At 34.9% G+C, this 25190-nt stretch overlaps 1 protein-coding gene across 5 annotated transcripts in view; it reads left to right on the forward strand.

Moving 5' to 3' along the window:
* Positions 1-2026: 2026 nt before the first annotated feature.
* The window catches only part of MYEF2 (myelin expression factor 2), a 29710-nt gene continuing 6546 nt past the window's right edge, over positions 2027-25190 (forward strand). For 2 of the 5 annotated variants that reach the window (XM_040620659.1, XM_040620663.1), the window contains exons 1-15: positions 2027-2260; positions 7588-7796; positions 9026-9078; positions 10291-10298; positions 10403-10496; positions 13888-14079; positions 14750-14903; positions 15444-15493; positions 15614-15677; positions 20550-20651; positions 22105-22155; positions 22461-22529; positions 22772-22870; positions 23165-23227; positions 24943-25151. In XM_040620659.1, the coding sequence (XP_040476593.1) occupies positions 2100-2260; positions 7588-7796; positions 9026-9078; positions 10291-10298; positions 10403-10496; positions 13888-14079; positions 14750-14903; positions 15444-15493; positions 15614-15677; positions 20550-20651; positions 22105-22155; positions 22461-22529; positions 22772-22870; positions 23165-23227; positions 24943-25151 (1578 nt within the window). In that variant the 5' untranslated portion in view covers positions 2027-2099. The remainder of the gene's footprint in view (positions 2261-7587; positions 7797-9025; positions 9079-10290; positions 10299-10402; positions 10497-13887; positions 14080-14749; positions 14904-15443; positions 15494-15613; positions 15678-20549; positions 20652-22104; positions 22156-22460; positions 22530-22771; positions 22871-23164; positions 23228-24942; positions 25152-25190) is intronic. The other 3 variants (XM_040620661.1, XM_040620662.1, XM_040620660.1) reach the window with 3 other exon arrangements.

Consider the following 25190-nt stretch of genomic DNA (forward strand, 5'->3'; position numbering starts at 1 on the left):
ATTCCTCATCTGCCTATACTCTGTTTTAAGCATAAAGGTCTCCTAAAAAATATTAAATTCCATCTTTTGAAAGATTTTGCAATAATATACTGTATTAGGGACAGCAAGATTACGTTTGCATCATAAAATTCAACTATAGTAAAAGAATAATAGAGGGTGATGAATGTTTTGAAAGTACTTAAAATTCAGTTCTATGGGAAAATCACCTGACTTCTCTTTGACTAAAACCCTGCTCAGCCTGGAGAGATAGGGAACTATAATACTACTTTATTTATTTTTTTTAAAGATTTTATTTATTTATTCGACAGAGATAGAGACAGCCAGTGAGAGAGGGAACACAAGCAGGGGGAGTGGGAGAGGAAGAAGCAGGCCCACAGCGGAGGAGCCTGACGTGGGGCTCGATCCCATAACGCCGGGATCACGCCCTGAGCTGAAGGCAGATGCTTAACCGCTGTGCCACCCAGGCGCCCTATAATACTACTTTAAATTCGTATAGCACTTTGCCCTACATAGAGTGCTTTCTTTTAATTATCACCTTAATCCTATAAAGTAGGCATTATCATCCTTATGTATTACAGAAAGATTGAGAAGTTAAGTGACTTGCCCAAGGAGTTACAGGCGAAGTGGCAGAGCTGGGGTGCTAACCCAGGTTTTCTGTGTCAAAATCCAACGCCTTTCTGCTATTCCGGATGCTAAGTCTTGCGATTCACCGAGAAAAAGTAATTCATGCAGCAACTACAACAGCATGTGTTGTGTTTAGGAAATAATATCAGTAACCCCCCAAACAGCAGTATTTTACCAAGTGTATTCCTCACGACTAAAACTGTTCTGATTCTTATGCGTGTATGTTTGATGAAGTAGGTCAACTCTTCTGGTGTAGGATCAGGTGTTCCAAGGTATTTTTTTGGTTGAGGACGGAAATCTACATAATTGAAATGTCAAAGAACAGGGGGGAAAATGTAGAAATTATGTAGTATTTGAGTATTCGTTTCTAACTACCACTTTACCACTGATGTGTGTGTGTAAAGCATGTAAACCATACGTGTTTGCTTCTTTATTAAAAGAAGCATTTGGGAAGGTCTTCACACTTTTCAGCTGACAACGGTTATTCAAATGTGAAATATTATTACAGTATTCAGGAGTTAGGAGTTAAGTTTAATGGGTTACTTTTTCACATTTAGGGGAAAAATCTATGACTATATTTTAAAACTCCATATGGTAATTACATTTGTTTGAGAGCCTATTAACTGCTTCAAATATAATTTTCATCAACATAAAATGAACACAACTCCAAACCAAAATGTCCATTTTCAGCCAGTCCAGTAGAAGATTTCTTATTAAAATTATAGATTCTCTTCATTGGTTGCTGCCCTGAGAATTCAAAAACTTCAGTCTTCTTTTTGTAAGCTGATAGCTGAGTTCTAAAGGAAAGCCTCCTTCTTAAGAACAACCAGAATTCAAAGAAATTCAAAGCTATTCATTTTGGTGAATTGCAACCTGTCATCAATAACTATTTATTGAATGTCCACAGGGTGCCTGGGCATTGAAGTGGCAAGTGACTTATTTGCATTATTCGGAGGATTTCTAAGGGGAGTCTGAAGATTTGCAGAAGTCTTTAAAGATGCAAAGTGGTATGTGCTTCTATAATTTGAACTGCCCCTACCAGGGATGAATTGACTAGTCTGGGTTTCAGAGCTCTAGGGATTTCTAGCACTCAGAGCCGACTTTTGTAAGCTAAGACCCCATTGGGTGCCAAGCGACAGGAGGACTGGTGGTAAGAACATGGCCCCCCGGGGGCTTCTGGACAAGTCAAGCCCTCAACGGGCTCAACTAGGGCTGACTTCGGCAATGGCGGCCCTGACCCGCCCCCACCCCCACCCCATCCCTCCCCCCTAGCCCTCCACTCCCACCCCCCACACCAGGCTCACACCCTCTCCCAGTCTCCCAGCTCCGACCGGTTCTCGCGAGATCCGGGCAACTGAGCGCTCGGGGCCTTTTCAAATCGGGATCCGTTACCGCTTTCCCGGCCGCCGCCATTGTAGCGCTCGGAGCCCCTAAGCGCAGGCGGCGGAGGCGGAGGCGGAGGCAGCGGTAGCGGGATGGCGGACGCCGACAAGCCCGAGGTGCTCGGGGCCGCTGGCGACGACAGTCCGCATCAGCAGCCCGTGGAGCAGCCGGGCGAGCCGCGGCGAGAACCGCATCCGCCGGAGCCGGAGAAGCAGCCGCCGCAGCACAGCAGCAGCTCCAATGGCGTTAAAATGTATTGTCTTTTTCTCCGGGGACTGGGGCGAGGTGGGGGGCGGGGAGTCGGCCTGCGGGGGGTCGAAGCCAGCCTGGGCCTCGGTGAGGGATAACCGCCCCCGAGCGTGGGCGGCGGGAGGAGCAGGTGCAAGCCGGGCCGCTCCTCAGGCCTTACCCTCCCGCCCCGTGCCTGGGGAGCCGGGGTACGAGCCCCGGGCCGACGCCCCTCCCCTGTTTCCAACCCGAGACTGCGGGTCACCCATTCTAACCCAGACTTCAGCTGGAGAACCTTTGAGCAAAGCTCCGCAGCCGCCACGGTCTGCAGGAAAATGGTCCCCCTTTTAAAGCCCAGGACTGTAGTTAGTGTTCATCACTAGGGAGTAACTAGGGATGACATCATCGGACATTTCCTCTGAACTACCGAGAACGTATTTAAAAGGAATATTCCCCCACCTCCCGGCCTCATTCTGAGCTTTATAAGTTCAGTGTTTATTGTTGCTTTCCAAAGTATATATTAATTTCTGAACTGATATATACCAAGAGGAAGTTTAATAGTGTGCTGTTAGCCTGAATCCATTGTGTTGTTCCTGAATTGACAAGAGGTTATTCTGAAAGGGAAATGCGCGTGGTGCCTTGCTCCTTCCTACTGCCGTCCCCGCAAATGTTTTTAAGTCATGCAGGTTATTTTTGAAGAACTCATCGTGTGATGGTTTGTTCTGAATTTTGGTAAATTGGTAAAATAATATATTTTTTTAATCGAAGAAAGCCCGCTACTTTTAAGATTGCCCCAGTCATCAGTGCTTATAAAGAATTTAGTTGACTCGAATCCATAATTTCTAGTTATCAGAAAATATGCTCCCCATTGTTCTCGTTATGTAGGGGATATGAATCAGGCATTCTTTTGCATGTGCCCAGCTCTTTAAACTTGGAGTTGAAAGTATGTTAATAATTTAGCCAAAACATCCTTTTCCTTCTCTCAGTTATGCTTCAGAGTAGAAAGCAGTGAACATATGGTCACACTAAAATAGGAAAGAGAAATGTACTTTTCTTTTGTATAAAATGTTCGAAGCAGTAGGGTAAGATCGGACTTGTTTGTGTAGGGGTTGAGTGCCGAGAAGGTAGTTCTCCCAGCTCAGTTATGACACTCTTGTTCTGGGTTGGCTTTGAATAGCGTAAGTTGCATCTTCTAAGCAGGATAGAGGTGCCGGGTGTAAGAGATTCGACCTCGGTGGAATTTGTTCTTAGGTGCAGAGTTGTGCACCTCGGTAACTGAGCTGCTGGAAGGTGAGCACTTTTCTACCATGCCTGCCAAAATGTTGGCTGTCTGGGATTTGGCATCATAAATTCGAATAAAAAGCATTGGAATGATAAACTTAAAATATGTGCTTTTTGTTTCTATCTAAACATGGACTTGCCACCCTTTTCTCCTGAACACAAAGTACAGCCTTGAATTACAGAGAGAAGCCCTACTATACTTGGGTATGATTAGTATAATAGTGTCAGTGCAGGTAAAGCTGGCATCTAAACCTCCCAGATCTAAAAGTCTCTAATCCCTTTTAAAGTCTCAGTTTGGTTTACAGAAGAGGACAGAGATGGGAAAAGAATCTCTTTCACTTCTAATTGAAGATGAGAATATAAAGTGAAGAAGTTAAGAAATGTTACTAGTAAATACTCATGATTCTTTCATATTGCTTATAATTCATCTCTTGCCCTTCCTCTTTTCCAAAAAGTTGAGTAAAGATGCAAATTTACTCTCAAGGGTTTCTTGTACTGTCAATGCCATAAGAACCATTCAGTGGTCCAGCATGGGTCACTCATACTGAATAACTAGGGACATTTACCTGCATCAACCTAACAACCTTTTTTTTGACTCTAAGAACCAACTGTAGTAGTTAATAATACAATGCATAACCCTTGAGTTGATTACCATATGTGTACTTAACAATCCAACACATAGCCCTTGAGTTGATTACCATACATTTTTAAGGATAAGAATTCACAGAGATTATAAAAATTACCAAATACTGCCATACATAGAAGTGAACAGTGTGCCACTTAACCAAGTTGAAATGACTTTTCTGAGGTTAATCCATAGTCATTGAGAATGGAGACCATTGTGTTTTATTTATCTTTGTATCGCCAAGGCCTTATACTTCAAAAGGCTCCGTAAATTTGTTTAAGAAATGCAGATGTGAACTTTTATGATCATGAAACTTATGCACAGAGGATTTCGTGGGCATGTTCACATCTTTTGACAAGAAATTAAAGATGTTTTCCTAGGTTTAGTCTTTTTGTTTATGCCAAAATGGTATACCAGCTCTCCTTAAGTGACTAGGAGGAAAAATAGCAGTATTGTTACAACCCTTTATTATTTCTGTGTGATTAAGTAACACCGTATATAGAGATTGAGAGTTACATTAGGGTATAAAATATTGTGTAAAATGTTAAGCATTAAAGCAAGGTGAAGTTTTAGTGGTTTTTTTTTTTTATCATATTGCAAGTAAAGAATGGAACTGTGCTTAATTTTAGATCTCATCCTATAGCACTGTTTTTAAAATTATATTAAGACTGTTTCTTTATTTGATGTTGGATATTGGTTTTTCAGAAATTTATATTATAATTTGGATAGGCATAATTCCATCTTAAGAGCAGATAACATTTTCGTGACTTAAAATAGTCACAGTTTTTATTTCAAGTACATTAAGAAGGGGGGTTGTTTAAACGAATAGTTTGGGCATTATTACATGGAATTCTGGATATAGTGCCAATATTTGATATTATGTAGCATCGTTTCTCTTAAGAGTTTTCACATGTATCTTAATCATCTATTCCATAATGTATTTACGGCATAAAAAGAGTTTAGGAATTGAATAATTACAGCTTAGTTTCTTAATAATCAGACCATATCTCTAGCTACAAAACTCATCTGCCTTCCATAGATAATTTATGCATTGTAGATAAACAGTGTAGCAGTATCTTTAATATGCCGCTAATTGGGGAAAACTTGAAGAAATTGCTTTCTCTGGTCATCGTTGGAATAAATATTTTAGAGAGGTATCCCACCCTACACAGTATCATTGCTTTTTAATGGAATTATCAGATTGTAAGTAAACACAACATTCATATAAAAATAGAAGAACATAGTATTTCAGAACTTTGCACAGTTTTCATAATTGGTTTCATCCGGGAAGAAAATAGGTAGGAGAAGGCGCATTGAGCTAGAGACTGTATAGATGTCTGCTTACCTGAACAGAGACTTAGTTATTTTAAAGACATTCATTGAATTCAGACTACTGTGTATATGGGTTTTGGGGGGATTAAAAAAAAGAGTTCTTGTATCTACTGTGCTTAGAAAACAGAGAAGAAGCCTCTGTACTTTTTGGCTGCTTCCTGCCATTTTCAGAAGTGGCACACTGTTCAGACAGGTAGGTATGTGGTGGAGTTGGACAGTTGTGAAGACCTCTTCTCGTCTGCGCCATTTCGGGTGAGAGAAGATGTTTGACAGTAAAGGCACCCCTGTCAAGGTGGCAAAGCAAGTTTGGCCCTTAATATCTCTTCCTTGATTTTAGCAGTTTTTCTGGCAGACGGCAGTACCGTCTGTGCTCAGATTAGGATGGGTTCTTAATTGACTGCTCATGCATTCAAAAATTCATATTTATTGAGTGACATGTTATACGCAGTCACAATGCTAGATGCTGCTCATACCAATGCAGATAGTTTTTGTTCTTATAGAGTTTTACATAGTATATTTATGGCTGTATTGTTACCTGCTCGGAAAAGCAGTGCCCAGAAAGTTCAGTATATCATGGAACAGATGACCACAATAAGTGTGTGTGGAGCACTACAGTGTATAGATTCCCACAATGGCTTGGCTTAGAAGATAAATTAGAGCCTGGATTATGAAGTCTGGTTTGTTGTTAGAATAATCCAGGAAGCTTTAAAAGATTTGGATTTCTGAATGTCATTCCCAGAGATTTCTGTTAGTATATATTTGTGGAAATTAATTTCTTTCTTTTCTTTTCTTTCCTTTTCTCTTTTCCCTTTCTTTCTTTCTTTCTTTCTTTCTTTTTCTTTCTTCTCTCTTCTTTCTTCTTTCTTTTTTTTATTTTTTTTAGAGAGGGGGAGAGAGAGAGCCGGGGTGGCGGGGCATGTGCAGAGGCAGAGGCAAAGAAAGATTCCTAAACAGGCTTCACACCCAGTGCGGAGCCGAAAGCAGGGCTCTGAGATCATGACCTGAGCCAAAATCAAGAGTCGGGTGCTTATCCAACTGAGCCACCTGGGCACCACATGGAAAATTACTTTAAATGGAAGTTTTAATTAAATAGTTTTAGGTTCACTACAGTAATTAGTGATTTAAAAGAAACCTATTGTTACTTCGTCTGTAAAAAGAGATTACTTTTGAAAAGTAAATTGCATTTTTACAATATATACCCAGATTTTTATCTATAGGATTTACTTTAAGCATATATTTACATGTTATGGATGGTTGGTGGGTAGCATCATATAGTTGCACTGTGATTGCCGTCTTATAAATTAAATATTTTTCCAGTTAGGGTCTCATTAAAAAGTAGGTTTATAAAATTCTGATTTGTGTTGCCTTTAAGGACTGCTTCCCATCTCCACTCCATCTGACTTTCTAGGTAATAACTACCAGTAAAAATTGTATGATTCTATGAAGTACCCTATTCTAGTATATAGGTTAATACACAGAAAATATTGAGTATGAAAATATTAGAATACCTTACCAATTAATTACATTGTTCAAAATTGGGAATAGAAAAACATTTACAAGTCATATGGGAGTGTATGCATATATAGATAAATTAATGTAACTATGTATTTTAGTTACGTTTTTAAGCAAGAAGGAGAAAAGTTACATGAAGAAACTGTTAACCTTAAAGAGATGAACTTTTTTCAGGGTATCCTTTTGCAAATTAATTTTTTATACACTTCTGATTGAAGCTCGGAAAGTTAATGCTTCTTTAAAGAAGGCAGTTATATGTATTATAGGAATAAAATCACCCATTTTCCCCTCTTGTTAGGTTCTAAGAATATTTGTTAAGTAGTATGATAGGAGAAGCTGGGAGACTGTATGCTGCAGCTATTTAATATGGAAAAAAAGGAGGATTATTAAATGAGAAATTTGGTAAGATGCCCAAATCCTTGCTTTGAAATGGCACTGGGTAATTTCAAAGCAAGCAAGCTGACTCTCCAGCTGTTTTGCTAAGGTCTAACTTAGTGGAGAGTTTTGTGAAGTGAAGTGATAAATATAAAATATTTATGTAATGTAGGCTTCTATTATTAGAAACATGACTGAGATTTTCTTCTTGTTTTGTTAATTCATAGGGAGAATGATGAATCAGTCAAAGAAGATAAATCTGAATTAAAAGAAAAATCTTCAGGAAATAAGAAGGCCAATAGATTTCATCCTTATTCAAAAGACAAGAATTCAGGCACTGGAGAAAAGAAGGGTCCGAATCGAAACAGAGTTTTCATTAGCAACATCCCATATGACATGAAATGGCAAGCTATTAAAGATCTAATGAGAGAAAAAGGTAACCATCCTTGATAAACCCACTGTTGGATAATCTTCATGTAGAAGGGGGAGGGAACTAAGCAAATGTTTTTTATTCCCCTGAGCCACACAGACTCAAAAAATTGATTTTTGTTTATTTCTTGACACGAATTAATCTTTTCCTCCTCTTTCACTTGACACAATTTCATTACAAAGTCATATGGATAAATGAAGTTTTTTTTTTCCCATTTTAGTGGTATAGTAGTGAGCCAGCATATGCATGCCACCAAGAATTTTGTTAAAGTGATTGCTTTGTCTAGTTGAAGTTCTTATAGACTTTTAAAGGGCTATTGCATTAGTTAAGCAATACATTTAGCGTGTTAAAGTATGAATAATAAGGTCTGATTATTTTTTTCCAAAAGCTGTTTTGTTATTATCTTGGTGGAGTCTGGAATCTGGCTGTGGAGTTCATTTTGTTTGCATTGTCATGAATGCCATGATGCTGTCTCTGCAGTTCTATATTAAAATTGCGTTACTGCTGTTGCAGTTTTGTTTTTAGAATAACCTGAAAACCTTCATTTTATATACATGGTTGGTTTTGGGGAAAAATAATTTTAATATTTGCTCTTGTAAAAGTTAGTTTCGTTATCTCTTGAAAAATTGAGTTTCAACAGTCCTGCAAACTATGTACTTGGCTTTGAGGCTGATCTCTTCTAATAAATAAAAAAAATTTTTGCATTGGTGTATCTGTTGTAAGGTGACAACTATTTGATTGGTTTTATTCATTGACTTTATTTAGAAAGTGTGTGGCTTGCTGTGAAGCATGACTTGTAAATTTAGTTTACTGATGGCAAACATGATTGAAGACATTCAGGTAGAAAGTCACCTTAAAACAGCTGTTGTGTGTAGGCGACCAAAGTTATTTGAAAAGTGTTAATGTTGATGTTTTTAATATGATAGGCTAAGGGACCACTTGTATGTATATGTGCATTTGTTCACCAACTATATCATGCTGGCCAAAATATGATCTGTAGTATGAATTAGGTTAATATGGTTGTTAGGTTTTTTTTAGAGAATGTGGATGATGTACATTTCAGAAAATTAGTTAAATTTACATAGCCATTGATAGGAGGTATGTTGGTCTGGTTTTGATTGTTGGTGAATAATAGGTGCTTTTCTGTAGAGTTGTGCACAGGTGTGCAGTAAAGCAAGATACTGGTGTTTAAATGTATTGTTTCTTGGTATCTTCCTTTTGTATGTCTTATGTAGTTGGTGAGGTTACATACGTGGAGCTCTTTAAGGATGCGGAAGGAAAATCAAGGGTAAGTGCTGTGGGCAATAATCTGCTTGAGGTTTAAAAGTTCCTCAGCAGTTTACTTTTTTGTATAATATTTGTACCAGTTTTTGGAAACTTAAGTTTCATTTTGTTTTACTTTATTATGCAAGATTTGAGGCTTTATACTAGCAAGTCTGACACTTATCCAAACCAAACTAGCTGCCTGGAAGGGATGGGTTTCCAAAAGGGCATTCACTTTTCTAATGCTCTAAGGTAATGCTTCTTCTTAGCCAACAGATTTTAATATAGGATTTTTTTTTTGTTGTGTTTCGATGTCTTCAAGGATATTTTAAAAGTCACTGAATTGATAATATTCTCTAAGAGTTCTATGAGAAGCCCATAGCTTAAAGGTGTTAATTCAGAATGTATGTTTGAAACTTACATCGAAGAACTTAATTTGGTAGCCTGTGAGACTACATAAGAGGCAGGACTCTGACCAATTGGTATGAATGACATTGATGATTAAATTGACATAGAAGGAATTGGTTGATAGTAGATTTTGATTTTTAGCAACAAGACAGCAATACACTGAAGAATACAATGGAAAGCTTTTAAAAGTGTTTATATTGCAAAACCAGTTGGTACATGAGAAAAGCTTTGTCATCACATTCAAATGGCACTTCAAACAGTAATAATGACAAATAATTATTTTAAAATGATTCTATGAATTTGTTTCTTTAGCATAGGTGATTTTTTATACTTAAACTGGATGCTATTAAATTGTGTGCAACCAGTTTTCTCTAATAGAGAACTTATTTAAAAATGAGATTATTTCCTATTTTGATTTTAATAAAATTGAAAGATTGCATACAGTTTGTGCATCATACATCTTCTGAAAATATTCGTAACAATATAAGAATAGGTATGTTGAAACCTTCAATTATTTCCGTGAGTTACTTTTGATTGAATTTGTGCAATGACGTTACTTAGTTTTAACTTAAAGAAGAGTCCTCCAAAAGTAAATATTTGCTCCAAGATTGTTAAATGCTAGATTTTACTGTCTTAAATAGATAGATTTAAGCATTGACAGAAAATTTGTGGTCGCTTGCCTATTTTGTTCTGGAAGTGTAAAAGACAAAATGTAATTGTATTATTGATTGCTTTTAACGACTTAAATGTTAGAGTCTGCCGTTAACTTCGTCTACTAATCTAAAACTTTTTTTCTTTTGCATATATTGACAAATCTACCTGGATATAGGGTTGTGGGTAAGAATTTTTTTTTTAAGTATCTTAAGTCAAATTTAAACTTCTGATTGGGAAAAAGAAAACTTAGTAAATAAACATTTCCTATAAATTTTTTCCCCATTAAGTGTGGTTGAATTCAAAGATGAAGAATTTGTAAAGAAAGCACTAGAAACTATGAACAAATATGATCTTAGTGGAAGACCCCTGAATATTAAAGAGGTAAGATTTCTTATATTTGGAATAATTTAAACTTTTGAATATAAGGACATGTTTTCTTTGATTTTCATCTTTGGGGATGTATTTCTCAACTTTTTTTTAAGCATAGATGCTTATCGAACAAAGCATTATGTAATTGATGATAGTTTTGCCTGTACATGGTTTCCTACTTGCCTTTAAGAAGTTTTCTGTGTTTGATTTGTTGCAAGTTATTATAAGCAGAGGTATATGATTAAAAAAGTTCAGATATTTAAAGATGGCAAACTTTAGGTGCTGACTTTATTTGGTATAGACATTTTCAATTTTTAGATTGTGTTGCTTAATTTGAAAAATAGGTATTTTTGTAGTTGATAATAAAAGGTTGCTTCATAATGCAAATACCTTATGGCTTTGAGTAAGATTGATACTCACTTTAAATTACAAGTACCCCGAAACTGTGCCAGATTACAGTTTAAGAAAACTTACGAATCTATTAGTGAAATTTGTATCTGGAACTTGGAAACCCCTAAAGTGGAGTATCCCCTTTGTATGGAACTGTAGCAGTATAAATCCGTTGAAAAAAAGAATGATTAGAAGATAGATAAAAAACTATTTACACCTAAGTGTAATTGACCTTGGTAACGATTAGCTTGAATAGAAGTCATTCTCATGTCTTCTTTTAGTCCATATTGTTACTCTTACCTGAATAGTTTGATCACAGACCAGTTACCTATATATTTTTGCCAAAGTTTGTATTAACAAATAATTGAGATGTACTTTAGGACCATGAAGAGTCTTCAGCAGCAAGGTTACAAGTTATTGGTAGTAGAGCATTACTGTCGGTCACAGTTTAATTTGGTATAGTAATGATTTGAGTGCCACCTCTCTCACTTTCTAACTCTGTGACAAGGCATGTTACTTATTCTCTAAACCTCAGTAATTATAATAGTACTGATAGTATTCACCTAATAGGGTTTTTATGAGGATTAAATGAGATAACATGGTAAAGAATTTAGGCTCTTTTATCAGATAGTCTGTGACTCAGGGCAAATTACTTACCTTTAATTACTTAACAAATTGCCTAACTCTAATGACTCTATTTCTTTGTTTCCTTATCACTAAAATGGGAATAATATTAGAAGCTATCTGATAGTTTTATAAAGACTCAAAGTTAATATATGTAAAGCATTTGATAAATGTTAGCTACTATGATTGCAATGTTATTATATAAAGCACTTAGCACAGTGCTCAAAATATTAAATCACTGCGTAATAAATGTTAGCTGTAATAATGAATTGATTATTGTTCTTCCTGTCCAAGGTGGGAATTTAGTGGTAGTTGGTCTCTTGATCCTGAGTATGAGGTGATAATAGCTTAAAATTAAAGGCCACGCCACCAACAAATACAAGTATCCCAAATCCCTTTATTGGAGTCAGCTTCTGAATTCCTCTAATTCTGTTTGAGTCCGGGGGTTCTTTCATTCTTTGTTTCTGTGTTTCTTTTTCTTTTTTAATATTTTGACTGGGAAGTGGAGAATTAGTAGAGAAAGTTTAGACTGTTGCAGTCTATGCCAGCCATTTATGTGGTAGTTTTTATGCTAAAGGCCAAGCCCATGTTGTTTGTTTTATTTTAAGTTTTAGCACATCGTAGATCCTCAGTAATATTTCAGAGGCCCCTGGAGTTATCCAAATTGATGTAGGATACTTCCATTTTAAACTTTTTTAAGAGAGAAAAATAATCCAGTTTGGCCTAGCTAAATGAAGGGCTATTCTTCATTCAGTTAGCTTTTTCAGACTAATATCATAAAGGTCCCTTTTCTGGGAATACCTAATTTACAAATGGGTGGCTGAGCTCAGGGCTAAAACTACTAGTGAGAAAATACTAAGGAAAATATATTTCCAGTATTCCTTACAAGATACTAGAATTGCCTTTTTTCATTATATGAAATGGGAGTTATAGCAGTTATAAGCTTATAGGCCCTCTAATAGCAATAGCTGGTAGTGACTGGCAGGCTCTCATCCAAGGGGAAAAGAGGAATAAAAACATGTTATACAATGGTAAATTTGTTTTAGATAAATTGTATTTTATATATATTTTATGTATTTTACATGTGTATGTATAGATTTTTGTGTATACACATATTTATATACATGTCAAATATAAAAAGACAAATCAAAACATAGGAATATGCTTTATTAATGTTAAGATGTTAAGGACAATCAGCCTATCTTAATAGTTTATGAAGCACCTCTCCTACCCTTCCATTCCCCATAGGTAACACTATCTTAAATTTTGCATTTGTATAAGTTTTTGAAGCTTTAGTTAGACCCGAAGCATTTATTTTTTATTATCTTAAAAAGTTTATAGCATTTTTCAAAACATTTGTTTCTTTACTTCTGTATTTCTTTTTATTTCTTCATGGTGAAGAAATACTTTGGAAGCTGGTATACCTTTATTCCTGCATTTGGTTTTTCACCTTCTATTCTCCCAGCCTTCCTAGAGAATTTCTTAAGGTCATCCAACTTTCTTTTTATTAGTATCCCCAGACTGAGACCAGCAGAGTAGCATTGATGGTAACATTTACCGTTATCGTTTGGTATTGCAGAAGATAGTCTATCTATGTGTTTTTGTTTTTTTTTTGTTTTGGTTTTTTTTTTACATTCCACCTAGTGCGATGAGTAAGAAGTATGTTTAAACTCACTTTTTTAGTTTTGTTTAAAGGTAGGATATTTTTCTTATATAGTTAATGAACTTAATAAAAAGCAATGTTTAGTATCATTCTTCACTTGGACACTTAGCCTTTCTTTATCGCCCCCCCCCACTTCATCTCTGGTAATAATCAATTGTCAGATCACAATCGTTGAGGAAGGCAAAAGGTTGGAAAGTGGATAATTATATTTTGTTTAGGAATGAAACTTACACATTATAATAGTTCCCCTTTACCCCAATATTCCTGGGTTTTATAACAGTCTGTTCCGCTGTTGAAAAGCTTTGAATTAGTCTGATTTGGCATTGCCTTGGGCATCCAGTGGTGAGAATTCACCATTACTGCATTTCGGAAAGAAAAGAGTCAACAGTAAGTATTTTGTTCCTCTTTGAGTTATGTATATTTATATGTGTGTGTCATATATTTGTACACTAGTATGAGGGCAAAATTAAACTAATTTCAAGTTCTTAAGTGACTTTAGTGATTGGAAAGAGGTATTTAATTGACACCCCTGGAGACTGAAATCTTTTGTCTGTCCACAGGTTTTTATGGGACTGAATTCCCTGGATAAGAAAAAAAGCTCACTCTTCAAGAGGGCCAATAATTTGAGCCAGTTGCGATAGCTACTGTAGAATTTGAAGTTGTTATTTTAATGATACAGATTTACTGATGTATCTAGTGGTATTTAACATTCAATGTGTGTTATAGGATCCTGATGGAGAAAATGCTCGTAGGGCATTGCAACGGACAGGAGGATCATTTCCAGGAGGACATGTACCCGATATGGGATCGGGGTTGATGAATTTACCACCTTCCATTCTCAATAATCCAAACATTCCTCCTGAGGTTATCAGTAATTTGCAGGCTGGTAGACTTGGTTCCACAATTTTTGTTGCTAATGTAAGTCTAAGCTTTAGTCTAAAATTTTGTCATTCAGCTATTTAATTCTAATCATGAGATTATTAAATTAGATGAATGGGTTGTAGGTTTATAGAACATTTTGCTTATTTTTAACTAAAGTAAGCGTAACAGTAATTATTGTAAACTTGAACCCAAGTATGAGTAGGATTCTTTAAGAGAGAACTGTGGAATTTATAAATACCTAAGCAGTTCTTGAAAATGTTTACTTGCATTATATGTGATTTTTGTTCATATTGGGAAATGGACTTCTTTCTTTAGCTTTGTTATTTGATATTTGTGAATGTGCATTGTAGTTGGTTTGTCATTTGTTCTAAGCTTTTGAAAGTCAGTGATATCAACAATATTTTCCAAAATCTGAATTTCTCTCAGTAAAAATAGATGTGCAAGTTTCAAATGTATAAACAGGATTGGGCAGTTGAGGACTGTTTTGGGAATTAAAAAAAAAAATTAAGGATAAGGAACAATGTGGATGTAGCTTAATTGATTTTAAACAACTTAAGATGTTTTTATTTGAATATTCTTGATGTACTGTCTATTAAGAAGTATAGTTCTTTATAGTTTTGACAGTTCAGAAAAGATTTGTTTGTATTATTTATAAATGGGAAGAAGGGTTTATTAGGTATGTAACTTTATATAATTTTATGTTAAGCTTGACTTCAAAGTTGGTTGGAAGAAGCTAAAGGAGGTGTTCAGCATAGCTGGAACTGTAAAGCGGGCAGATATTAAAGAAGACAAAGATGGCAAGAGCAGAGGAATGGGCACAGTCACTTTTGAACAAGCAATTGAAGCAGTTCAAGCAATTTGTATCCTGATTTACACTTTAGCATTATTTAATAAGGTTGAAGAAGATTGATACCATTTTGTGGGGGTCATGGATTCGAGGTTGCCTGACTTAGAAACGTGTATTAGACTTTAGTCTCCAGCACATAAAACCTTTACTATATCCAAGTACTAAAGTCACTCTTAAAACTTGAATTAGCTATATTGTATAAGCCTGGCTTGAACTTTTTTCTACTTTCTCTTCCTACCACAACTAATTGTATGTGTATCTGCTGTTGGCAATTAATATAATCCATTGTACATTTATGCAATTGCTTTAAAGGAAGCCTTGTTAATTTTCTTTTTTCAGTGGTTGAATTAAATTATATTTTATTTATAAAGTAAAACTGTAAAGCAAAGACTTCAAGATTTTTCTTTGAGTATTTGGAAGAGACTAATATAAATATAATAGTAAAGATGTTGATTAAAATTTTAGAGGTAGTCTGACTCTTAAGATTATTAAAAACTGTGTGTTCAAGTATAATTTTATAGTCTTAACTGAGTTTCCTTGACTGAACCAACAGCTATGTTCAATGGGCAGTTTTTGTTTGATAGACCTATGCATGTGAAAATGGTGAGTTTCTATATATCACTTCAACCCTCCAACCTCTTCAAATCTTTTATCTGTTCTCCTCTGCGTTACAGATCCTTTTAGTTATGTATTAACCGTATAATAAACTTTTTTTGCAATTAGGATGACAAGTCTGTCCCTCATGAAGACTACCGTTCACATGATAGTAAAACACCACAGTTACCACGTAAGTAAAAGTTATTATTAGAAACAGTGCAGACTATTTGTTTTTCAATTTTATTATATACAAAGCAAAACTCTTTATTTTTGTGCCTGTATCCCAAATTGCCCAGTTTAGGGTTAGTTTTAGTAGTTATGGAGTAGGTCGTCATGATTGATGAGGAAGAGAGAAGATAAATATGTACCATTTTTTTTTTTTTGGTGGTTTTTCCTGGTTATAAAAGCAGTACACACTAAAAAAAATTGGTAAGTTCATATACACGAAGGGAAAAGGAGACCTTTTAATTGTACCACAAGAAACCTGCATTATAACACTTTTGTGTATTTTTTCCAGTCTTTCCTTATATGTATATTTTTTTTTCATGGTTGAGTACTACCATATAAATAATTTTATATTTTTTTGTGTGTTTAATAAGCAGTATTCCATGTTGAAAATTCTTTCCAAGTATTTTTATTGGGTGTATAATAGTCTCTCGTGTAGATGCTCCATAGTTATTTCACTGTTATGTTAGGTATATTTATTTGTTTTAACTTTTTTCCTTTAATTATCAACAGAGTAATTCATGTCTTTGTATACAAATATGTGGTATGTTTTTGGTTATTTCCTTCAAGTAGATAAACAGGTTCTCAGGTATGCTCATTGATCAGTATTATCGAATAGTTTTCCAAAGGATTATAAAACAGTGTAATGTACTTAACATCTTTGTCTCAATGCTCTATCTGCAGAATGAGGATGATAATAGCACCTATATCATGGGGCTGGCATGAGTGTTGCATGAGTTAATACATGTAAAACACTTAGAACAGTTCTCGTATAATGTACATACTCAAATATACTAGCTCCTGTTCTTACGATTTTATTATACTGTCTCCAGTTTTTATTAAATTTTTTTAATCATAAAATATTTTAAATATACAGGCAAAAATAAAATTACTCCTGTAGTTATCACAGGCCATATTTGTTTTAGATGAGTTTTCTTTAAAGTAAAATTTTACAGATAAAGTTGAGACTCCCCCTCTCTCCTGACCACCAGATACCATACCAAGAGGAAACAACTTAAGGAATATAGTGTTTATCATTTAGGTTTTAGTCATTTGGCTGCGCATTTATACATCCATAAACACTACATGAAATTGTTTTGCTGGATATAAAATTTGGGGTGAGTGACATCATATTGTATATATTATTCTGCAACTTGCTGTTTTTGGTTTAATACTGTTTTTGAGATGCATTGATATTGATAGATGTAGCTTTGGTTCCTTCATTTTAACTTGCTAATACCACATTTTATATATTTTTTTGTTTTTTAGGTTATTCTAGCTTTCATCCATTAGAAACAGTACTAAGTTGAGGAGTATTTATTCTTTTTCTGTTAGAATAATCTGTTCTCTCAGTGTTCACGAGAAATTACTTGTAACACTGTCTGGCCTTCCTGTATTATTTAGGGGAAAACTTGAACTAATGATTGTTCATATTTCCTGTTGCTTCTTGAGTCAATATTGGTTATTGCTATTTTTCTAAGATTTTTACCATTTTTGTTCATTTTCAAAATTATTGGCATAAAATAGTTTCTTAAATTTCTGCTACATCTATAATTTTTCCCTTTGATAAATTCCAAAGGTTTGCAGTTTCTCTTTTTTCTTGGTCAGTTTTGCTTAGATTTTTCAGTTTTATTAGTGCTTTCAAGGAAGTGAATTTCATTTTTGTATCTTAATTTCTGCTCTTCGCTTTAATACTTTCTTCTGCTTCTTTGGGTTTAGTCTCTTTTTTTTTTTTCCAAATTCCTTAAGTTGAATGTTTATTTCACTAATTTTACAGCCTCTCTTTTCTAGTAAAAGTAGTTATAACTATTAAATTTAGCTGTTGTACACAGGTTTTGGTATGGAGTATTTTTATTGTGATTTAGTTTTTATTAAATTACTATTATGATTTCTTCTTAAGAGATGCATTTTTGAGTTTTTAAATGTATGGGGCTTTTTCTTATTAATTTTTAACTTAACAGTGTGGCCAGAGAAGATATGATTGTGATTCTTGGAATTAATTTGGACTTTGCATTATGGCCTAATATATGGCACTTTTTAAATATATATTCCAGGTGTGCTTGGTGAGTGCAGTGTTCTGTATATGTCCGTTAAATCAAGTTTGTTAGTCATTTACATTTTCTTAGGTCTCTACTAATAATCATGTCTGTGCTGTCAATTATTGAGAGATGTATATGGTAAAATTTCCCACTGGAATGTTGGATTTGTCTTATTTTTTTCTTGTTTTTACTTTAAATATTTTGAAACTAACTTAGTAGGTACATCCAAGTTTAGAACTGACATATTTTCTTAATGAATCAAAATTTTATCATTATAAAGTGATTTTATCTTTAGTAACTAAGTCTTTTGTCTAATATTAATGTAGGTACAACAGCTTTGTTTTGTTTATTCACATTTATTGATTTATTTGGATTAATTCCCATTATCTCATTTTGTATTTTTTTTCTGTTTTTTGCAAATATTTTTCTCCTATCTTGCTTTCTCGTTTAGTGGTTATCCTGGATTTTTAATATAGCAATATAAACTCTGAAGTTAATGTAATTATTCTTTTACTCAATAATAGAGTGACCTTTGAATGTTTTAGTTCTGATCACTTTTCTACTGAATTATGAGCTATTATTGCTCATTGACTTAGTTCTGTATTGCTTAGTTCAGTCCCATAAATTAGGCATTACTATTATTTACCTTTTTTTTTTTTTTAATCTTTCTCTGCTTTCACAGACCCTGGCACTAATTTTTTTTTCCCTGAAGAATATATTTTAAAAGCTCTTTCAGTGAGGATCTGTTGTTAGTAAATTGTCTCAATTTTGGATAGTCTATAAATGTCTTTAAAGATAGTTCTACTGGTTTGCAGTTTAAGATTGATAGTTATTTTGTCTCAGCCCTTTGAAAACATCCCCGTCTTCTGGCTTCCATTGTTGCTATATTAAGTCAGCTATCAGTTGAAATGTCTTTCTTTATAGGTAATCTTTGTTCTTCATGTAGCTGATTTTAAGATATTTATCTTTGGTATGCAGTTTTCTATAGTGTGGGTATGAATTTTTACTGGGCTTTCACAATATGAGAATTCAGGGTTTTTTTTAAGTAAAGTCTGGAAAATTCTCAGCTCTCGACTTTGAATATTGCCTTTTCTCTCTTTATAGGGCAGTCTTTTCCTGCCTCACCCAAATTTACCTTATCACTTACTAATTACCATCTTTCAGGATCCTGCCTGGCTTTCTGCAGGGGCTCTTAACAGCAGGGGCTGCTGGTTTACTTTGCTACTATTAGTACTCTTCTGTTTATTTAGAGGAAAAAAAAATCCTCTGTTGTATTCAGACTTCTATATCTATTCTTTTTGAGATTTATGTTTTTATATACTCTTCTAATATGAATTCATAGACTTGGACAGAATCTGTTTGTTCTAGTTAATCATATTAATGCCCTCATTTTTCACTTCTCTTCTTTTGCTCAAAATATTGTAACTTGTCAAGTGGGACCCTTCTCATTTCCTATGCTGCTGATACTTTTCATAAAAGCATAATTTCCCAGATTTGGGAAGTTGGGGTTTTTTTTGTTTTGGTTTTTTTTTGTTTGTTTGTTTGTTCCAGAGACATGGAATTGGCCTAGTTTCAAGGTGTCCTGGTTCCTTTTAATGAAGAATGATGTCAGAGATGAAAATATGAGATTTAGGTGTAGACATGAGCATTGCTGATAGTCAAATGTAGGCCATTTTTAGAAACTGAGCCGAAAAAAGATAATTCTTTTACTAGATCACATTAATCTTTCCAACTTAACACAATATGCTTCTGTACTTTATTTTTTAAAAAATATATATGGTATATCGTTTTCTCAGCCCCTGCCACTTAATTGCTACATTCACTATCAAGAACTTTAAAGCCATACTCAGATTTAGTAGAATAAAATAGTTCCCACTCAAATGTTAAGTATTTAAGGTCATCAAATTAACTTCTTAAAGTCTGTTTTCAACAAATTTAATTAGTTTATTTTAAGAGAGGTACTAAAAGGAATACTGAATTTAGAGACAGAAAACCTAAATTCTAGTTCTAGCTTAATCACATAGCTAAATGGCATTATACAAGTAACTTAAGGTCTCAAAAGTTTCCTTCTCTATGGAAAATAGATGTGAAAACACTTAAGGTGCCATATAAATGTCAATAAATATGTCACGGACAGGGGCACCTGGGTGGCTTAGTTGGTTGAGTGTCTGCCTTCGGCTCAGATCGTGCTCCCGGGGTCCTGGGATGGAGCCCCACGTTGGCCTCTTTGCTCAGCGGGGAGCCTGCTTCTCCCTCTACTGTTCCCGCTGCTTGTGCTTCCTCTCTCTCTCTCAATCTGTCTCTCTCTGTCAAATGAATAAAATCTTAAAAAAACAAAATGCCGTGGACAAAGCCAGGTAATGTGACATTTATTTTATTCAATATTATGTTTTCATTGTTGTTGACTTTTTAGTTTGATTTAAAGCATCTTAAAAGTAATTCTTCTATTTTAAGTGGTTCTACAAATTTGAGCAAGGTTCTCATTTTCAGATATGTATACCATTTATAAGGTATATAATATTATTCAAAATCCTCTTGGTATTTCATTAGTCCTTTTCAGTATGCTTTGAACCTAGGATATAAGATGGGCCTGCTTCATAAAACACTTCCCATTTACAAATGGTATTATAGTGAGGCTTCAGTCCGCTGCATTTTGATGAAAACAATAACCAGTGCTCTTATTTGCAAATTTGCAAGATTTTGGAAATATTACTACAGGCATCTAGCTTTAAAAAATTTATTTAGTGCCTGTTATTTTTTTATATATGGGGTTAGTAATATTCTTATTTATGTTTTAGGCGGTCTTGGAGGGATTGGAATGGGACTTGGTCCAGGTGGACAGCCTATTAGTGCCAGCCAGTTGAACATAGGTGGTGTAATGGGAAATTTAGGTCCAAGTGGTGAGTATTCTCACATTCTTATTTCTTTTTAAATGGTACATTTGCTAGATTACAAAGTTTATGTTTACTGGTTTGTAATAATGTTCAAAGGACTCTTTTATAGTTGAGCATTTAGGATGTCATTCAGTCTGAAAATAGAATGAAACCTTGAGAGCAGAGAACAGGGAAGATGGTGAGCAAAGATCAGGCAGGTTCCTCTGAGGCCACCTTTGTTGTAGCTAGCCTTTTAGCACTTTGGATTTTAAAATGTCTGTAAGGCAGAAGGAGAATATTTAAATGTAGTGCCTTGTGTATCATGGATATACTAATGTATATGGCTGAAATGCTACCCTATCATAAGCAGGTTAAATTTATATGTATAGCTGGGAAGCTAGCTTTTCAGAGAGCTGTTTGGTTTTTTACCTGGACTAATTTACAGTTTGTCTTTGAAGATTAGTTTTTAAACTTTGTGGTTTCAGAACCCTTTTACTCTATTAAAATTTGTCGAGCATCCCAAAGTGCTTTCGTTTATGTAGTTACATAACTACAGTATTTACTGTATTAGAAATTAAAATTTAGAAATTTAAAACTACTTACGTATTTATTTAACAGTAATAAACTCATGTTAACATAAATATAATTTTTAAGAAACTAAATTGTATTTTCCAATACAAAAAAAATTAGTGAGAAGAGTGGCATTGTTTTTACCTTTTTGTACATCCTTTGATGTTTGGTTTGATACAAGACAGCCATGCTGTTGTATCTTAGTTTGTTAAGTATCATACATCGTGTAGTTTCTGGAAAATTACACCTTATATTCATGAGAGAATGAAAGTAAAACAGTCAAATAATATCTTAATATTATGTGATGAGTGGAATAGTTTTGACTTATTGGACCCCAGACCAGACATCGAGAACTGTGTCTCAATCGATGGACTAATAAATGCTATCACATTCCTGTTTTTGCTGAGGTGCTATAGCTAAACTTTTAAATTATGAGGGGAGCTACGGTGATCGTTCTGACCCACACAGATAGAAACTTTGTCCCTTACTCTTAGGCCCCCCACCCTCCTTAAACACATGCTTTTTTATTCTTAGTTGTTTACTGCTCCCTTAGCTGCCATGTAAGGGGTCCTTCCTTTTGGCTTGGTCTCTAAATCTGCTGTGGTGATGTGTGTGTGTGTGTGTGTGTGTTGGGGAAAAAAAAAAAAGTGAACGATTACTTAGTCCTAGATATTCTCTGCTTGAATATGAGTGTGACCAGTGAATTTTGTTTTCGCATTCAATAAATACTCATAGAAGCCTTTTGATTAGACAGCTGATGTGTCATAGCACACCTACCACCTGTGCCCCGCTGCTTCTCTAGTGTCCATCATGACTAGACCAATGGTGTCTCTTGCTGTATTGCGTTGTGTCATTCTTTAGTCATAAAAATAAGATTGACTGAACGTACATACTGTGTATTTTATTTGAGGTATGGGAATGGATGGTCCAGGTTTTGGAGGAATGAATAGAATTGGAGGAGGTATGTATAAGCATTTGTTTTTTGTATGTACCCGTCACCATTTTTAGTAAATTAGAAGCTGTGTTGAGAAAGAATTCCAAAGGAAAAAAACAAGTCATGGTTTATTGTTGGCTCACACCTAAAGGCTGCTAGCAGAAATTGAGCCTGGTACATACTTAAGGGATATGGAAATTGATGTGTTAAGAAGCCCCTGGACAAGGTAGGGTGGATGAAGAGCTTACTGATGAGACTTAACATTTACAAAATGTACCTTTCAGCTATATAACTGTGACAGTCAAATCTCAAAATTAATCTTTATTCCATAGGAATTGGGTTTGGTGGTCTGGAAGCAATGAATAGCATGGGAGGATTTGGAGGAGTTGGCCGAATGGGAGGTAGGTAAATGTAGGAATGGGTACCGTAGATGTCTTCGGAGGGCATATGGGCCTAGGGAATAGGGACAGGCAGGATGGGACTGGGGATATTATATGGCATGTGAGGTAAGTTGGAAAATCGTGGACTTTTTTGTATTTGTGACTTTTGCTGTCTTTTCAGTTTAGTTTCAAAATTTTCCTAAATGGATTACCATGTACTGATGCACTTGAAAAAGGGTTAATTTGTTGCATAATCTTTTCAGAGCTATACCGCGGTGCGATGACTAGTAGCATGGAGAGAGATTTTGGACGTGGTGATATTGGAATAAATCGAGGCTTTGGAGATTCCTTTGGTAGACTTGGTAGGGCTGGCTGCATATTTCTCCTTTTCTTTTTGCAGATCATATTTTTCAAAGTCTGTTTCCCTTTTTTTGTGAACAATTGGAAATTTATAATGTTTCACATAATTTATTACTTGATGAAAAACATTTTGGGAATTTTAATGTACTTGCTTGCTTCTTCAATATATTACGTATTTGAACCCTATTTCTAGAAGACATATTTTTTGTTTACTGTACATCTGAGAGCATAGTACCTTGGGAATTTTAAAATATGATTCAAATTAATTAGTATATTATCTTTCCATCCTTGTTTAGGCAGTGCAATGATTGCAGGAAGAATAGGAGCTTCTAACATGGGTCCAGTAGGATCTGGAATAAGTAGGTTTAAATTTTACTAGAATTTATTCAGTAATATTTGAGTGCTTGCAAAAGACTTTGCAAGAGTAGTTATTGTAGTATAGTAATACTTTGTTCTTATGTGTTAATATGTCTTGTTATAATTTAGAGAAATTTTGATACTTACTGAGCTTTTCTGTTTTATCACTGTTTGAAATTTCTAAACTAACTTTGAATTTTACTTCTTTGACATTTCTAAACTAACACCAGAGTATGTGTTAACTGTCGGCTAATCCATGAAGCTCCATTCCGACTAAGGGATCTGGAGATTTCTATGATCACATGTCAGGAGCAACTTTTGCTTTAGCACCAACTTTGTTTCCTTGCCTGTTGTCAACAACTGCTGTTGGTGACTATCTTATTTCATCTGTGAACATCTTGTGTCTTTTGGTAGATGCAGGTGAATCGCCCCACTTATAACACCTCTAGAGACCTCCTGAGGTTGAGGGCTAAGGTTGAAACAGATGCTTATTTCCTCTCCTCTTAAACTTTTCCTGTGACAGAATCAAGAGTAGTTGCAACACCAAGGAATGCCCATGTCTTCCATCTGTTTCCATTACCACATTTGAGACCTTATATTAAGTCTTAAGACATGGCTCAGTTTTTGATCTCTGTTGCTTACTGATCCATGTCTCTGTGAGCTCTCCATACTTTACTGACTTCCTTTAATTGATTGAACTCTCACAAATAGGAAATACCGCCCACTTGAACTTTTCTAAAATCCTGTCAGCTAAAGATATTTACTTCCATTGTACCTTGCTTCTCATTCCCTTTCATCATTTTTTTAGCCTTGGTCATTTTCCCATCAATCTTCCCCACTTTCCTTTTTCACCTCAGTGTTTATACTTCTGTTTCCCTAACTTTATATTTGTTATTCATGAAAGTCAATTTGAAGGTAATGCTAATTTTTAGAATTTTTATGTATGGGGATATTCACCATGAGAAAAAAGGATAAGTTTTGAGAATGAATAGGATTGGAATTAATTAAAGGGGACTCAGTGCATAAGAATGAATTGGGTATGAGTTGTGAGTTAAATTCTGAAGCTCTGGCCAAAGGCCTGTGATTCCATTTTTTGTTATCTCCTTAAGTTCTATGTAATATTGAGATTAGAAGTTAGGTTTTTCTGCAGTTACTGAAAATTGAATTGATATGAAAGAGAAATTGCTTGTAAAACAGAAGATACTGAGGTGAAAATATGTGGGAGAGTTTGATGAGACCAACAGTTAATGTGTTGGAATTGTAATAATTTGAATTCACTTCATGTATCTTTGTTCTAGCATTTATTAAACATGGTGTTATTAAAGAAAAATGATAACTACTATAACATTAATGGATCAAATAATTGGTAGAGAATTTATATAACTTATATGATATATTTTATGATCAGAATATAATTTTATAGAAGTATATATGATTTATGTAGTGGCTAGAATGAGAAGATTCAATTAGCCATTGACATTCAACTAACTGAATGTATATCAAATTCTCTTTCTTGGAAGGTTGTTCTATTGTGTATATGAAAATGATTTTATGTTTATATATGATCTAATTATATAAATGAATTAATTTTTCTCTCCCTTTCTTTCTCAAAAATGATTCCCTCCTCTTTTACCTCTCCTTTCTCCTTTTTCTTCCATCTTTAAAACAAAAACACCCAAATTCCCAAATCCCCCCTCCTTCCTTTCTTGAAATCCAGGTGGTGGCATGGGTGGCATGAACAGTGTGACTGGAGGAATGGGGATGGGACTGGACCGGATGAGCTCCAGCTTTGATAGAATGGGACCAGGTATAGGAGCTATACTGGAAAGGAGCATCGATATGGATCGAGGATTTCTGTCTGGTCCAATGGGAAGCGGAATAAGAGACAGAATAGGCTCCAAAGGCAACCAGATATTTGTCAGAAATGTAAGCAACTAAATGTAAAGGATACTTAAATTTTTTTTT

Source organism: Ursus maritimus, unplaced genomic scaffold (genome assembly GCF_017311325.1).
Source record: "Ursus maritimus isolate PB19 unplaced genomic scaffold, ASM1731132v1 scaffold_35, whole genome shotgun sequence".
Taxonomy (NCBI): domain Eukaryota; kingdom Metazoa; phylum Chordata; class Mammalia; order Carnivora; family Ursidae; genus Ursus; species Ursus maritimus.